At 34.8% G+C, this 16,711-nt stretch overlaps 1 protein-coding gene across 4 annotated transcripts; it reads left to right on the top strand.

Annotated features, from left to right (window-relative positions):
- Window positions 1-3,392: 3,392 nt before the first annotated feature.
- On the top strand, window positions 3,393-16,067 carry LOC132060091 (uncharacterized). 4 transcript variants are annotated; one of them, XR_009415880.1, is made up of 13 exons: window positions 3,394-3,896; window positions 5,188-7,291; window positions 7,487-7,726; window positions 8,108-8,237; window positions 9,555-9,707; window positions 9,827-10,053; window positions 10,149-10,218; window positions 10,389-10,595; window positions 12,433-12,671; window positions 13,560-13,638; window positions 13,713-13,853; window positions 15,157-15,709; window positions 15,853-16,067. XR_009415880.1 is itself a non-coding variant. In XM_059452973.1 (12 exons), exons 1-12 carry the CDS (start codon window positions 3,677-3,679, stop codon window positions 15,379-15,381), a joined length of 4,023 nt encoding a protein of 1,340 aa, XP_059308956.1. In that variant the 5' UTR covers window positions 3,393-3,676; the 3' UTR covers window positions 15,382-16,067. The 4 variants fall into 4 exon arrangements, 3 of the variants coding, with proteins under 3 accessions (XP_059308956.1, XP_059308957.1, XP_059308955.1); XM_059452973.1 differs by having other exon boundaries at window positions 3,393-3,884; window positions 15,157-16,067; XM_059452974.1 differs by having other exon boundaries at window positions 3,394-3,881; window positions 15,157-16,067.
- The last annotated feature ends 644 nt before the right edge of the window (window positions 16,068-16,711 follow it).

Here is a 16,711-nt window from a genome sequence, read left to right as displayed (position 1 = left end):
TTTTTATACACAAAATTTGAGAGAACTTTATAAGCCTTGAGCAAGATATACACATTTCATACAAAAATTTGAGCGTTTATTTTAAGTCTTGAATGTCGTATCAACGTTGTATATAATGTTGTTATAGTTGTATTAATTTTACAGAAATCTAACATGAACTTTTTACATGAAAATGTGATCGAAATTTTAAGCCTTGTGCGAGATAAAAATTTCATAGCGTTTTCATACACACAATTTTGAGCGGATTTTTAAGCCTTGAACGAGATATACACATTTCATACACTAATTTTTTAGCGAACTTTTTAAGCCTTGAGCGAGATATACACATTTCATACAACTTTCATACATAAATTTTTTAGCCGAAAAAAATTAAAAAAAAAAATTAAAGCATATTTTGTATAGAGTTTGTAATGTTATGTTTTGTAATTAGAAAACTATCGTCACGTTCCGTAAATATTTCTCCTTAGTATGTAATATATACATACTTCACCCTTTTTTTATTATCCCCATATACTTATAATATAGAAAATATAGATAACCTTAGCACTTCTTATTTTCATTTTTATTTAATTAACATAAATAGTCATCCATCCAAAAAAATAGTTGAAGATGTATCATACTATCATATATTATATCCTATAAGTATATATTATGCATATCGGCTAGCGGATATGTATATATTTTTGGCCAAGCAATATCATATCTTATATGATATATGTATATTGGCTTGCGGATATTTATACTATATATAAGCATGGGTTGGGGGATGGATCGTCGTCCGTCCCCAACTCATGTGTTAAAAAAAAAAAAAAAAAAAAAAAAAAAAGTGGACCCCATGTTAAAAAAAAAAAAATCCTCCAAACTCATGTAAAAAAAATGGTGAATCTCATATTAAAAAAATTAAGCAATATAAAAAAAACGTGCATCCCATATTAAAAAATCAAACAATATTCATGTAATTCCCAAAGTATTCCTATTAAGTCAATAATGGTGGATTAATTGCCACATGCATATCAACCCATTAATGAGAGAAAATGAAATTATTGTAAAGCAAAAAATGTAAATCCCATATTATTGCTTTTCTTCAAAAGGTTAAGTAGTCAAACCATGTAATTTCCTTTCTTTTCTTATATTAGCCCGAGGTCTAATCTAGATATTTAAGCGTTATATTGCTATTCCGCCATGTCACTTATTTGTTATGTTTACTAAAATAAATATACTTAAAATATTTATATTTTAATTTTTATTCTTACTCTAATAAATGTGAAAAGAGATTAATGTCGTAAAAGAAAAAATAATATTAAATGGAGATCAAATAATAAATAAGGTAAATTAGTTAAATTATAATTCTAATTGACGTTTCCTTAAAAAAAAGTGCAAAAGACAACATGACAAGTAAAATGAGCTAAACCAAGAATATTCACCAAAAATTAAAAAAATAATAGTTCTTCATTTAAATAGAAAATCAAATTTCTACTTTATTTCATTTTAAACGTGTAAAATTAATTTAATAATTTGAATTAGAATTATCCAAATCAAAATTTGATAAAAAAAAATATTAAGTATTGTTTAGGTCTAATCTATATACATTAACAATAGAATATTTTACACTTTTAAATTAATCGAATTAAAATTTCAAGTATTAACTGATGCTTAAATATTGCTATTATTTTGTCTGAACGAGAGGAAAATAGTTTCGTTTTAAACAAGTCTTCTCTTTTAAAAGAGTCTTTTAAAAAGTATTAATAAATTTTTGCAAACTTTGTATTCGTAGCAAACACTAATATAATAAGGTTTTGGATACGGAGCACAAACTATAATGTTATATTAATCGTGTTTTGAACATAATATATATATATATATATCTTATCACTACTCAAACAAAGCTACATAGACATAGATATACTATAATCCAAAGTGTTGAGCCCGTGCGCAGCACGAGCATTGGAGGTGGTATCACCGTCCACCTCCAACTCATGTTACAAAAAAAAAAAAAAAATCCCATATTAAAAAAAAGCAATATATATAAAAAATAAAAAATAAAGTAGACCCCGTATTAAAAAAATTAAGCAATATCAAAAAATATACATACACATGATTTTATATTAAATATCAGAAAGTTATATATATATATATATATATATATATTTGGTCAAGCGACTAAATTTGCAGCTTTTCCCTTTTTTATGACCATCTAAACCAACTCACTCCCGCAATGTTCTTCTTTGGATCTCAGCTCTTTAAGATTAAAAAGTAACTTGCTTGTTGAAACTTTGAAATCAGTGTCAAAATGTGGTTGTCTAATCACGTAAGACCATCTAATCCACCACAATTTCAAACTTCAATTTGAACTCTACAAAAATCAAAACACTAAAACAAAGTGAGTGGGGTAGAATTTAGAATTTCAAGAAGACGAGTGTGCTATTACAAATCGGTGAATCTGGGAATTACATTTACGGTTTATATCTTTATATTCTTATCATGAAATCATTACACGTATGAAATTATATGTTCAAAATTATTATTTTCTTGTAGCAATTTTAGTGATTCTTGTCATATATACTTATCCTCTATATATTTGGATCAGTTGAACCCGCTGATTATATATTATATCCTTCAATGCTACTAGTTTTAGTATATTCACTTGGTTTAGTTATATATTTTTTTCCCGATGGCAATGAAAATAAAGATTTCAACGTGTTAGACTTAGAGAAGTTTGAAAGAAAAAAAGAAATATTTAATTAAAACACATCATGGGACACCAAACAAACCCAAAAATGTGAGATTTTGGAACCTCGAGCTCCATTTAAAAGGGAAGAAGATAAACATAAGATTTGAACTACGTATTTAACTTCTGAAATGAGGTTTGAATCTCCAGCTTCACTTGTAGATGTGCACCTGACAATTACTGTACAATATTGACTTGTTGAACTTGACTGCGCCTATGCATATTCAACTAATCCTCAAAAAATTAGAGCATGAGTACACAGGAATGCACGTGAACCTATGCACACTCTTGAGAGCGAGTACATAACTCGTCCGTTCGAAATACTTTTGCTTGGATTAATTTTTTCAGTGTCAAATATTATAATAACTTGCTTATCGAGACCAGTATAAGTCGATTCAGACACTACCATTTAAAAAAAGTCCCAAAATATGACTACACGTGAATGCACGCGAACCTACGCTCTACGATGCCCTTAAAAGTGAGGATATCGCTCGTCCAGTCTGAAATATTTTTGCTTGAATCAATTTTCCCTAGAGTCAAATCTTTTGATAACTTGCTTATTAGACGAGTACAAGTCGACCCAAACACTATCATCTTAAAATATATATATATATATATTAATGCAACATATGCCAACCCCCTCCCCCACTACCTTAACCATGTAAAACCCTCCAATCCCCCAACAACAATTTCAAACTCCAACCTAAACCCCCAATTACCCCGCTCTCCTCTTATAACAAACAAAAACAAAACCCAAAACACACACAAACACTGTGTGGAAAAAAGAAAAAGAAACACTCACAACAGTCTCTTTCACAACTCTCAAAGATTCCTCTTTTCTTAATCACAAAGCAAACTAAAGCCATTCAATCAAAAACCCTAAATCCCCAAATTTGAAATATTTATTTCTTACCTCAAAAAAAAAAAACCCATTACATCATCGTATTTATGTCATCTAAACCTAATAATAGATCTAATTTAGATGCAGGATTTAATTGCTCATTTTCAATGTCATCATCATCGGGGTCAAAACCGGGTTCGGATATTCCGGGTCGATCATCAAGGAGGAAACCTAGATTAGTGAAGATGAGGAAACAATCGGGGTTTAATCGGGTTGACCCGGTTTCTAAGAGCTCCGATCATGGCAGTGAAGGTAGTAGTAGTACTGGTAAGAGTGATTTTACTTTGAATATTGATTTGGAAAGTTTAGGTGCTAATAAGAGTGATTTTGCTGTAAATACAAATTTGGAAAGTTTTAATTGCTATTTTTGGTGCTAATAAGAGTGATTTTGCTGTGAATACTAATTTGGAAAGTTAAGTTGCTGTTTTTAGTGCTAATAAGAGTGATTTGCTATGAATACGAATTTGGAAACTTTAGGTTTAAGCGTGATTTTGCTGTGAGTACGAATTTGGAAAGTTTGGGTGCTATTTTTGGTCCAATAAGAGTGATTTTACTTTGAATGCTCAGTTTCCAGAAAAAATATAGTGATTTTACTTAATACTAATTTGGAAAGTTTAGCTTTGAGAGTGATTTTGCTGTGAACATGAATTTGGAAAGTTTTGGTGTTATTTTTGGTGCTAATAAGAGTGATTTTACTTTGAATGCAACTCCCTCTATCCATTTTTATTTGTCATGTATGCTACAAAATTGTTGTCCATTTTTATTTGTCATGTATACTACAAAATTGTCGTCCATTTTTACTTGTCCAGTTTGGAAAACTGATAATATACCATTTCATACCTATTTTACCCTTATTAATTATTGAGTTGAAAAGTTTAAGGAATTCTTAGCGGCTGCACAACTTTTAAAGTATGTTTTATTGATTAGGGGTGATATAGTAAAATTGTCATTCTGTTTATGGCTCCTTCAAGGGGAGTGCCAAGTCAATACGGTACAAGTAAAAATGGACGGAGTGAGTAATTTGGAAAGTTCAATCGCTGTTTTTAGTGCTAATAAGAGTGATTTTGCTGTGAATACGAATTTGGTGAAAGTTTAATTGGTGTTTTTAGTGCTAAGAAGAGTGATTTTTCTTTGAATACGAATTTGGAGAGTTTAGGTGGTGTTTTGGTGCTAATAAGAGTGATTTTACTTTGAATACGATTTTGGAGAGTTAGGTGGTGTTTTTGGTGCTAATAAGAGTGATTTTACTTTGAATACTAATTTGGAAAGTTTAATTGCTGTTTTAGTGCTAATAAGTGTGATTTTACTTTGAATTCTAATTTGGAAAGTTTTAGCTGCTATCTTTGGTGCTAATAAGAGTGATTTTACTTTGAATACTAATTTGGAAAGTCTAATTGCTGTTTTAGTGCTAATAAGAGTGATTTTACTTTGAATTCTAATTTGGAAAGTTTTAGGTGCTATCTTTGGTGCTAATAAGAGTGAATTACTTTGAATACTAATTTGCAAAGTTTAATTGCTGTTTTTAGTGCTAATAAGAGTGATTTTGCTCTATATTTAGGGGCAATGTTGAACAAAAATAATGGAGAATCTAATGTGGAGCGAATGGGGGGCTGTAGAATTGGAAAAAGTGGTAATGAGGGTTTTGTTTTTGGTTTGGACTCAAATTTGGAGAATTTGGGTTTTGTTTTTGGAGCTAATAATACCAGTGGCTCGAAGTTTAACTCGAAGATCAAGAATGCTGGTCGAACAAATAAGAACAGTAGGGCATCCTATTTGAATGTGTCTAATAAGGAGCCTGACTGTAGTGAGAGCAATAGTAATTCGAAGTCGAAATTGGAATTTGGAGAAAGGAAGTCTAGTGGAAATGTAGGACAACCACAAGTTGATGAGGTCAAGAATTGCTCGAGCGAATCTCATAAAAATGAGCAGTCCAGTACATTGCAATCAGATAAATTAAAAGCTAACTTTGTGTTTGGTGCTAGTAAACATAACTTTGACTTAGGGAACAGAGTGTGTAATAAAGATGAAGCATACAGGGGAGCAGAGTCTCAGGGTTCAAAATTTAATGGCACTTCTGTTTTTGGGTATGGCATCAAAGGGAAGAACAAAGAGAATGAAAATGGTAAAGTTGCTGAAGATGTGGAGAATTTTGATAGGGAAAAGACCCACAATCAGAATGGTTGTTGGAATGCCCAAAAAAGTGGCTTGGAGGCTGATGGGAAGCTCAAGTTTGCTTCAAGTAGTAGGAATACTGTAGACACTGATTTACCAAAAAACCCCATTTTTAAACTCTCTGATGAGATGAGTTCATTGAACATTGGCCATTCAGCACCAGTTAGTGGTGCTGAGAAGACCAACAATATAAATGAGAACTCACGTGTCAACATCCAGAATGTATTTGTGTTTGGATTTAACCAAAATACTTCGAACGTTTCAACTGAAAGCGGTGCTTGTAATTCTTGTGATCAGCCGATGGATGTCAATGTAAACGATCCTGGTAGTAGCTCTGGTTTTGATAAAGCTGATACAATTGATGGAGCACCAAATGCCAAGAAAGCTTGTGCATCTGAAATTGATGAAAATTTTGTTAGTTCATTAAAGGGAAGTAAGGAGAAAAGAATGCCTAGAGAAACAGTGCATACTAATGCCAAGTTTGGTCTTTCCAGTGAGCAAATAAATTCATTTAGCTTCTCTGCAGGAACCTCTGGGAAAGAAAATCAGCCAATAAATTTTAACAGTGAGACTGGTGCCTCGAGTGAATTGCTGCAGAATAATCTAAATAGTAACATGGAGAGGGATAAGATGCCGTTTCCATTATTTACACCAGGGAGTTTTGGATCCCAGCAGAAAGTTGACACCCCCGAAGAACCTTCTGGCCTTCAAGCTGAGAAGAAGGATGAATTCAGCTTTCCAAGCACACCATTTACACCTGGGAAGCCCTTTTTTGATTTTAGTGCATCTAATTCAAATAAATCGTTTTCTTTTACTGCTAATTCATTTTCCGGAGTAAATGAAAAGTTGGGTTGTGGAACAAGTAGCAGATTGAGGGACAAAAAAGTGAAAAAGAAGAAGTCACTGAGGCAAGAAACCTTGGTACAACGGTTAGCTGCTGATTTGTCTAACGAAAACAGTTCCACGCACAATAATGGGTCTCCTGGATGTTGTTCACCTATGGATTTTTCACCATATCAGGATACAAAGTCTTCTACATCTGCTGATAATTCTACCGGGGCAACTGAAACCAAGGAGGATGTGGTTGCTGCCAAAGACACACCTGTTTTCAATGACTCTCAGAAGAAATGTGGAGAAGGAAATGAGAAATTTTCTGGGACTGATTCTGGAACGGACTCTGATACTCGGAGAGATTTTAGTTCCTATACTTCACCCTCTGCACAAGATGGGTTATCATCCATAAGGCGCCAATATAGGAAAAAATACAAATTGAAAGTTGACAGTGGTTCAAACAACTTAAATTACAGAAAAGTCGAGTTCTCCTCCGATGCAGCTCAACATTCTTCCTTTGGTTGTAAAAGTTCAGCAGACGTCCCAAGCGGAGTTACATCTCATATGAGAAATAAAGGTATACATGTATCTAAAGCTGATGAAGACCATGGGATGCTGGGGCTCACTGCCCGTGAAGCCAGTGAAAAGTGGCGGATCAGGTGCTAATATCTTTGAGTTACTCTTTGGTGAATTGCTATGCATTTTCATGATTTCCTTTGAGCTTTTGGTTTTCACTTTCGCTGCAATAATTTCATCATTATGGCTGTTCTCGGGCTTTTTCTTGAACAATCACATTCTGACATTGAGCATTATGAACTTGTCCTTCGTATTTACAAAGATTTTATCTGTATCAGGGGAAACCAAGCCTATAAGGATGGAAATCTTTCGCAAGCTGAGGATTTATACACCAAGGGTATTAAATCAGTCTGTGCTACAGAAATTTCAGGCTCTTGCCTGGAGCCTGTTTTGTTATGCTACAGCAACCGAGCTGCCACACGAATGTTGCTGAGAAGGATGAGGGAAGCCATCAGTGATTGTGCATCTGCAGCTGCCTTAGACCCTCACTTTCTTAAAGTAAAGCTACGAGCAGCAAAGTAAGGGCACTACATGTGGCTTCTGATGTCTCTAACATGAATATTCCATATCTAACACTGATAGAAAAGTCTACTTTTTTTATTAGAAAATACTGATAGAAAATGTTGAAGACATAATTAGGTAAATAAAAATGTGCTCTTTCTAACAACTTAAGCTTTTAGATGAGATGGTCACACACTCCAACATGGTATTAGAGCAGACAAAGGTCCTGGATTTAATCTGGTGCCAACTAATTTGTTTTTATCCTGTCTGGAGAAAAATTAAAAAATGAGGGCTACTGATATCATTAGGTGTGTTCTTTTACGAGACTGTTATCTTTTACTTCTTGTGTGAATTATTTGTTGACAAACTTATATATCTTGACAATGTTTGGATGCCAGTTGTTATCTGCTTCTTGGTGAGGTTGAAGAAGCAATTAAGTATTACAACAATTGCTTGGAATCAAGAGTTAATTTGTGCCTGGATAGGAGAATTACAATTGAAGCAGCAGAAGGCTTGCAAAAAGCACAGGTGACCAATTTTTGCTTTTCCCGTGTAATTAATGCTCCCATCAGTCCCAGTGCTTCCCTATTTCTTTGAATGGCAAACTTTTCCGAATTCCATTAATTCAAAATAATGTAGACTACTACTTGTATATGTGTCCTTAATCTTGGTGTGAATTCTTCTCATCTAATTACTCTACTTTTTCACCTATGAAAAACTTCCCCAACTGTAATTTGACTCTTATTGTTAAACTTTTCCTTCTTAATCGACGTGCTAGTCAAACTAGGTTTATCAAATTCGAGCGGAGAATGTTCGTGGGGTTGTTTGTTTTAGAATAGTGATGATCTCTGCAAACCTTAAATTCTTCTTCCGGAATGCCTAAATACGGTTCAAAGGAAAAGATGCTTCATCAATAAGATTAGAAGCTATTGATAATGAGTTTTACTGGGTCTAATTCAGGAAGAAAAAAAAAAGGGGGGAGTTATATTGGGGTTGTGAAGCATGTGGGTGTCTGCGGACGTAGTTTCAGAGATTCAACATTGTTGACAAGGAGCTTGACTTGCTAAATTTGTAACATGTCCCTAAGCTACTGTGGTTATTCTGTACAGATTTCTGCATAGCTCTGTTGGCACAATACATCAATAATCTTCTTTCCTGAGGTGCCTCTTGACTGCAGCTATTAAAAAGATCTTGATGAAGATATGCCCTGATTTCATGACATTGAAAGAAATATTACAATATCACACTCTATCCTATTTTATGAATTTCACCAGTTATTGCAAAATACTTTCGGGCATATTTGTTGGGCAAAATTTTCAGGACAGACACGCTAAGTGATGAAGAGATGTGAGCAATAGCTTTTCTTTTTCTTTTACTGATAAAAATATAGCTTTCTTATTCTTTAATACTCTATAGGTAAATCTGGAAAAGAAAATTGCCCTTCTTTATAATAAATTTTGGTTCCTTTAGGGTTGTTTTGTTGGGTAACAAGTTATACCGGGAATATAATGAGGGGATTATAATACGGGAATCAAATAATGATGGGATTATTTAGTGAATATACTTTTATTGGTAGGTGTTTGGTTCATTGGAAAAAAAATGAAATACACGGTGTATAATAATCTAAATATATATGTTTGGTTTAACTGGATAAATATGGATAAACTTTTATTCCAATATTAACCTTGTCTTTCCTAAAAGAATTTGGGATAAAAGCCTGGGAGAAGGACAAATGTGTGATTTTGTTGTTTTAATTCCCAGATCGTTATCCTGCATAGAGTTGCTACAAAAATAATATTGTCTTGGTGAACTTCTGATTCTGATTGGGTTATTTATTGGTGGCAGAAAGTATCTGAACGTATGCATCGGTGTGCTGAACTTTTGCAACAAAGAACTGCAGATGCAGCAAAAAAGGCACTTGGAACTACCAATGAGGCCTTGTCTATCAGCTGCTATTCAGAAAAGTTACTTGAAATGAAAGGAGAGGCTCTTTGCAAGGTCTTTTCTATGATTAAGTTTTGAATATCTTTTCTTTTTAAACTAGGTAACTTATAAAACATTAAAACTGATGCAACTAGGTTCTGAATTCTGTGTGTCATTGCTATAATATTCTACAGCTGCAGATGTATAATGAAGTGATTGAGCTGTGCGAAAATTCTCTTGATATTGCTGAAAAGAACTTTACTTCTGACTTTGCAAACTTAGATGATCTCAATAGCAAAAGCTCCTCTGTGAGGCTTTGGAGGTGGCACCTTAAGTCCAGGTCGCACTTCCATCTTGGAAAGCTTGAGATGGCCCTTGACTTAATTGAGAAACAAGAGCAAATGGTTTCTGTTGGGAAAAGGTAAGCCTGAACTTTCAAGAAGCATGTTCAACTTTCTTCCTCTTCTCCTTGATTTCAGGAATGATATTTGAGTATTTTGCTCTATCTTTCTGTAGATCTGAAAACATGACCCAGGAATCATCATCTTCTCTAGCAGCCACTATTCGTGAACTTTTGCATCGCAAGGTATGTTATTTGTTATTTTAGGATTCTATCTGGTATTGGGTTGACCAAAATAACTGACTGTTAGTTCCTCGTCTTTTCAGTTGTCTGTTTCTTGTTAGTGGGTCTTTCAGTTTGATTCTGTTTCAACTAGCTTTTCTGAAGTAGTTTATTGTTTTCCTCTCTTAAACCAGAAAGCCGGAAACGAGGCATTTAAGTCTGGAAAATATATGGAAGCTATTGAACATTATACTGCAGCTATATCCAGCAGTGTTGAGTCGCGTCCTTTTGCAGCTATCTGTTTCTGCAATCGAGCTGCTGCTCACCAAGCTCTTGGTCAAATTGTTGACGCCATTGCAGATTGCAGTCTTGCCATTGCTCTTGACAAGAACTACACAAAGGTTTGTTTGCAAGCATGCTTTTTGGTTTTCTGTTTCTAACTATCTTCAATAACCTCAGATAAGTTCCCTATTTTTTTTTTTTAAATGAAACCTTAAAATAAGGCGTCAGTAAGTATATTGTCAATGGGACCTAATAGATCTGGATGGTTTACAATCTGTTAAGCCGTCTAAATGCAGCAGGACAGAGTAACAGTGCTAGCCATTGTAAGGCCTTTGCTATGTTTCCATGTCTTCACCTTGTTAGACATTATCGGGCGGAGTTAGCAGTCATCACTCCTACAAAGGAGCAAGTATTAGGTTAAGAGAATGAATACAATTCAGCGAGAACTTTCTCTTCCAACATGTGTATGTTGGGTTCTATGGAGAGAAAGGAACTCTAGGTGTTTTCAGGGCAAAACAATCACTGACACTGTGCATGAGATGAAATATAAGTGTCTGTTATGCTAGCTTTTTGGTGTAAACTCCAGGATGTATATGAGATACGCAAAATGATATACGTCATTAACTCGTTTCAGGAATAGGTTCTTTTGTATAGAGTTTATCCTCTTCTTCTGTTATTTTTGCGTCGGGGACTGCCCAACCCTGTACTTCCCAATCACCTTCTTGGTGTCTGGTTTTGATCCTATTTATAAAATCTATTGTTTACTGACCAATTAAAAATTACTTTTGTAACACCCCTCCCCCTCCCCCTCCCCCCTCCCCAAAAAAAAAAAAAAAAAAAAAAAAAAAAAAACGTCAAAATTAATTTGAATGGAAAATTTAGGAACATAAGATTTTTTCAGTTGCTGTTAGTTTCTGTATTCTAGAAAGCTAACTTTGTACATTACATCCTTCTCCCCTTCCAAAATCACCAAAAGTAATGTGAAGATAGCAGTAGACTGTCAGGGTCACCATTTCTAAAGAAGCCAACTCGCTACATGACTTCCCAATCGCTAAGGTACTTAAAAGAAAAAGATTTTAGTGCTACTGTTAGGTGACTGTTCGAAAAGATGCTCCATAGATTGTTTCATCGTGGGGCGGCCAGAACTGTTGTAAGAGCCTGCTGGACAATTAAGCTCAAAAGGCCATGCCTGGAACGCACGTTCTCTCTTCTTTTTTTCCTCCTGAAAGTTCTTAACTATAAAGGAAAAGTAGAAAAAGAGGACAGCATCATCATATTTTATATTTGATTTAAGAATTGCTTTTCATGTAGATTTTCTTGTACGGATTTTCCATTAGTATAATTCATTTATCCTGTGCCATGTTTCAGAACATCACCCTGAGCTTGTGATTTCCAGCTAGCAAACTAAAATATTTAGTATCATTCTCTATTAATAATTTACTAGTTCTTTCTAATCTTTAGTTATTCATGTTATATTATATTTTTCATGTTATTTTTCACCTTGGTTTTTGTGAATCTATGTTTTGAAAGAAACAGCCAAAGCTCTCAGCCTCTTCGTCTGCAGGGCATAGAACAAAAACAATTTATTGTGTCTCCACTATTTAAACACTGATCAACATAAACAGCAGAATATTTTTCGAAGTACTGGACTTAACGTTTTCAGTTAGGTTGACATGCTGTATCACTTTGTGGAAAATAACTTTAAAAGGTAAAAATAGTAATATTTGCGAAAGCTGTGGTGTCAGTTAAGACATAAGATTTTAAGTCAGTTGTAGTTTATCATGGATGCTCCTACTCTTGATTTACACCACAAATTTGGTGTTGATATTGTTATTGGGAGCTGCTCCTTGAGACTGTAACATTAATTATGCTGTCCATACTGTAACAGTCATCCTAGTCATTTTGTGTCTTAAGTGAACTTTTACCTGATCTGCTCGGTCTTTTTGAATTTGGCAGGCAGTTTCAAGGAGGGCTACCTTACATGAGATGATAAGGGACTATGGGCATGCTGTAAATGATCTTGAGAGGCTCATATCCCTTCAGGAAACTCAATCACAACAAAGGACTCAACGATCTGAGGCGCTAGATAAGTCAAATGGAAGCAGTGCTAAAGACGCAAAGCGAACTCGTCGGCAGCTTTCGTCAATTCAAGAGAAGGCCAAAAAAGGAACGTCATTGGATCTTTATCTTATTTTGTAAGTTCAAATCATTCCAATTACCATTGAATTTGTTCATTGATATGATTTGATAAACCGAAAAACTTTCCAACAAAAATAAATGAATTTAACGTAGTCTGTATGTGGCTTGTCATTCTTTACTGTTATTTAACATTCCATCCTTTCCAAGTCAAATTTCCTTGTTTCTCCACTGTCCCTGCATTACATAACCCTGCCAAATGAAAGTTTTAAATTAATTGTTCATAGAATTGTATGTTATCTCCTGTTTCTCACTTTCTTGTACTTGAACTCATATAATATAATTCCTTTGTCTCGTGTATTGTTCTTTTTTCACTATTTCAGGTCTAATTTTAGCCAATTTTAAGTGTAATCTTGCATGATTCATTATAATAGTGATGTCCACTATTGTATCAATCCAGTCCCATAGAGTGGTGTCCGGAAGAAGGAACGCTGTGATAAACATTTTTGTGATGGTCCTAAAGATTCTATTTTATGCAATAAGAAAGACCTTTGTACCATAGAAAAAACCTACTGGCTACTGAATATTTGTATCTAGTCTGTGAGAATGCATGCTCTGCTTTTATGTGGGTGGTGCAGTACTTCTGTGATACAAACTGTGTATTATCTTTTTTGCATTTGATGTAGTATTACCTCACTTTCTGTGAAGAAGGTGTCCTCTGTTAAACTTTGACTCTTCCAAGTTGAGAAACTGGTTACTCTACATTGAAATCTACCAGATTCACATTGTCAATGTTTCTGACCTGAAGATCTTGCATCTGGTAGATGATACTCTGGTGTTGTGGTTAGGTAGAGCTGGTGTATTCCTCTTGTAACCTTTGCTCCCTGAACATCCGTGAAATATTTTTATGCATTCGAGATATTAGTGATCTTAAATCTCTTTGGCAGGGGAATCAAGTCATCTGATACAGAATCTGACATCAAGAAGGCATATAGGAAAGCAGCCCTCAGACATCATCCTGACAAGGTAAGTCTCAAGCTTTTTGGAGTTCAGAGGTTGAATTAATAGTCGATAGTGTACTCATTATATTGTTTATGTAGGCGGGTCAAATTTTGGCAAGGAGTGATGCTGCGGATGATGGAGGCTTGTGGAAAGAGATCTCTGAGACCGTTCGCAATGATGCTGATAGGCTATTCAAGTTGATTGGGGAAGCATATGCTGTTCTCTCAAATTCCGACAAGGTACACTTACGTATGATTAAATTTTCATTCTTTCTGCTCAAAAAATTTGATCATATGCTTTTCCAGCACTCTGCCATCTTAATAGTTTTTGCAAGCTGCATGTCTATACCATGCAGATATAGACTTTAACATCCGGTAGAATATTCTTAATGATTATGTCGTTAAAAAGCAAGAGAATCTATAAGAACATTCTGTAGAATATTCCACAGGATCGCAACTGTTAAGGAAACTTACCTTATTGCCAAAACTCCTAAGTGAAGCCAATTGTATGATGCTCTAACATATTCATAAGAAACTTCCCTCTTGTTTCATATGGTATTAGAGCCTGTACGATGCTGGTAGAGAGATAAATAGCTTTCATCTACTAGTAAAAATCTTGTGCCGGAAGTCTTCTGAATCTTAGCTCCAGCTGTGTTCGCCTTGCATGCTTCACGTACCATTAATTTGTCTTAAGTTTGATATCTCATTGGTCCTAGTCAGCTGACTTGTTAAGTTAGCACTCACTTGTTTCTAGTGGACATTCTGTATTAGCTAGCTTGTCAAATTATTTTTTGTCAATTGACCAACCAAGTCAGCAATCAAGTATTTGTGTGTCATTTCATCATCAAATTGCTGTTCAGCACCATGTATTACCAGTAATATGGTCAAGCTGACAGCTTGCTTGTCTATTTTAATGGTCTAGTCAAGCTGGACAGCATACATGTGCTTAAGTTCAAGTGTATCTCATGTACTCACGGTAATTACACCATGTCCAAGTTTCATGGTAGTGCCAAGTCAATTTTAGTATGACTGTTATGGAAAGCTCCCATCTCATTGATGTACAATTCCAGTTCCCTTCATTTCCATTGTAGTGTCTCTTTCTCGTGCAATATTCTTTTTGGCCAGTGCGACTCCTCTGATAGTCCCTCCTCCCTTTTGTATGACCTACTTGTACTTTTCAAGAGTTGAAGAATAAAGAGAGTCTAAATGAATTATGCTATGATAAAGATGTTTGGAATTATGCTATGATAAAGATGTTTGGATAACTAGTTAATTAGTTTGGAAGATATATATAAAATCAAAAAAAAAAAAAAAAGATGTTTGGATAACTAGTTAATTAGTTTGGAAGATATATATAAAATAATGGTTGAAAATAAACGAATAAAAAGTCACATTAAATTCAAAATACTTTTTAATTAGCATTAGTATATAAACATTTGTTTTTGTTTTGATTTTTCCATTTAAAGAAAGAAGTATGTTTTTGGGACAAATGAAATGGGGAAGTAGGTAAGTTCCTAACTTCTGTATTATTTCTGCGTTGCAGCGTGCAAATCATGATTTAGAAGAGGAAATGAGGGATGTTCAAAGGGAAAGCACGAGAAACAGCGGTTCTTGCAGACCATCTGATTCTTACTCTTCTCCATTTGAGAGGACCAACTGGTCTAGAAGACAGTCTAACTTTTACAGTTCTCCATTTGGTAAAAGCAGTACTAGGCACTATGGGCAGGAGTATTGGAGAACCTATGGAGAATCACATCCCCGATGGTAAAAGATATGCATCTTCTACATATCTGTAGAATTAGAGATGGTGCCTGCCGCCCTGTACAAAGGGAGCTTTTATTAGTTCAGCACCTGCTTGTCCAGTGGAGCTGTCGGAGGATAATTGGCACTAAGAGCCGTATATTTATGAAGTCGAAGTCAATATTTGCTTGGAAAGGTCATTAAAGAAGTTGCAAAGCCATGCTTTTGGTTGAAACTCTGTAGTAAACACATCTGCAATGTTGCAAAGCACTTCTGCAGGACATTCAGTCACTCCGCTCAAAGAGGAAATGCCTATTTCCTTGAACCTGTTATTTGATATCGTGGGGTTTGTTGTGGTAAGAGGTCTGCAGGCTGTGTAGTATTTAATGTTATCTGTGATTATGTTGTTCTAATAATCCTCAAATGACACTGTTTGTCTGTTCAACCGAAGTTTCAACTGGTTGATATTGAGAATAATGGTCACACCATCAACTTGCAGGAGTAGCTGGCTTTTGTGGTGCCCAGAAATGTTCAGACAGGAGATTATTTTTTGCGTAAATGTCACTTGCTGCATGCCATGCAGCAATTATTTCTGATGTATATCTTTTTGTAATTATACTACACATTCTGGTCGGTGGTTAATTTAGAAAATCCATTTTTTCAATCTTTTGGTTGCTTAGCATTTGAAGTCCTAATATTATGTTTTAGAAGGTACTTCTGTCTTATCGAGTTGTACTTGTTACCGGGTGCGCATGGCAGTTCAATTGTGTTTTATTTGGTTGAACCATTGGACAATCTATTTCTGGGATTCCTTCTATCTCAGTCAACCTCTTTATAGCTCTACGAATGGATGGGATCGGCTTGGAAAATGGAAAGATTTGTACAAGTTATATGTTCCATCACCACTTTGTGGAAAATCATTAGGTATGAATATGCTAGATACTTGTGACACAATTGGTGGAATAGTATCACTCACCCCAAAAGGCATATTTTTTTGTTACCGACACTTTCTCTCAAGGAACTAATAAGTTGGAAAGAACATCACTCATCAGCAGAAATTGAATCACCTTTTGCCAATCTTGGTTGATCGGAAGTATTGTCCTCTTTGGTAGGTACCGTTAAAACTTTTCATACTGAGCTTTATGGCACGAACTGACCCTCATAATGGACTCTTCACAATACGAATTAGTCAGGCCTGTGTTGTACTCTTTCCAATGGGGCAATTTACCCGTTTGTCCTTATTCGGGGGGCAGTCTTAAATTTTTGTCCCTCAAATTAGTGGTCTTTAATTTTTGGCCTTCACTAAAATCCCTTGGTTTCGAGTTCAAATACTCACTCAGTAAAAAAAAAAAAAAAAA

The sequence above is a fragment of the Lycium ferocissimum genome, chromosome 6 (genome assembly GCF_029784015.1).
Source record: "Lycium ferocissimum isolate CSIRO_LF1 chromosome 6, AGI_CSIRO_Lferr_CH_V1, whole genome shotgun sequence".
Taxonomy (NCBI): domain Eukaryota; kingdom Viridiplantae; phylum Streptophyta; class Magnoliopsida; order Solanales; family Solanaceae; genus Lycium; species Lycium ferocissimum.
The sequence above is the reverse complement of the archived record's forward strand: the minus strand, read 5'-3'. Positions and strand labels throughout refer to the sequence as shown.

What these genes read in the sequence shown, in the direction of transcription:
- LOC132060091 (XM_059452972.1), top strand. Translation starts at nt 3,677, where the DNA reads ATGTCATCTAAACCTAATAATAGATCTAATTTAGATGCAGGATTTAAT. An exon ending in GTAAAGCTACGAGCAGCAAA is followed by an intron (nt 7,727 to 8,107) that starts GTAAGGGCACTA and finishes TTTGGATGCCAG; the next exon opens with TTGTTATCTGCTTCTTGGTG. An exon ending in TCAGACATCATCCTGACAAG is followed by an intron (nt 13,639 to 13,712) that starts GTAAGTCTCAAG and finishes TTGTTTATGTAG; the next exon opens with GCGGGTCAAATTTTGGCAAG.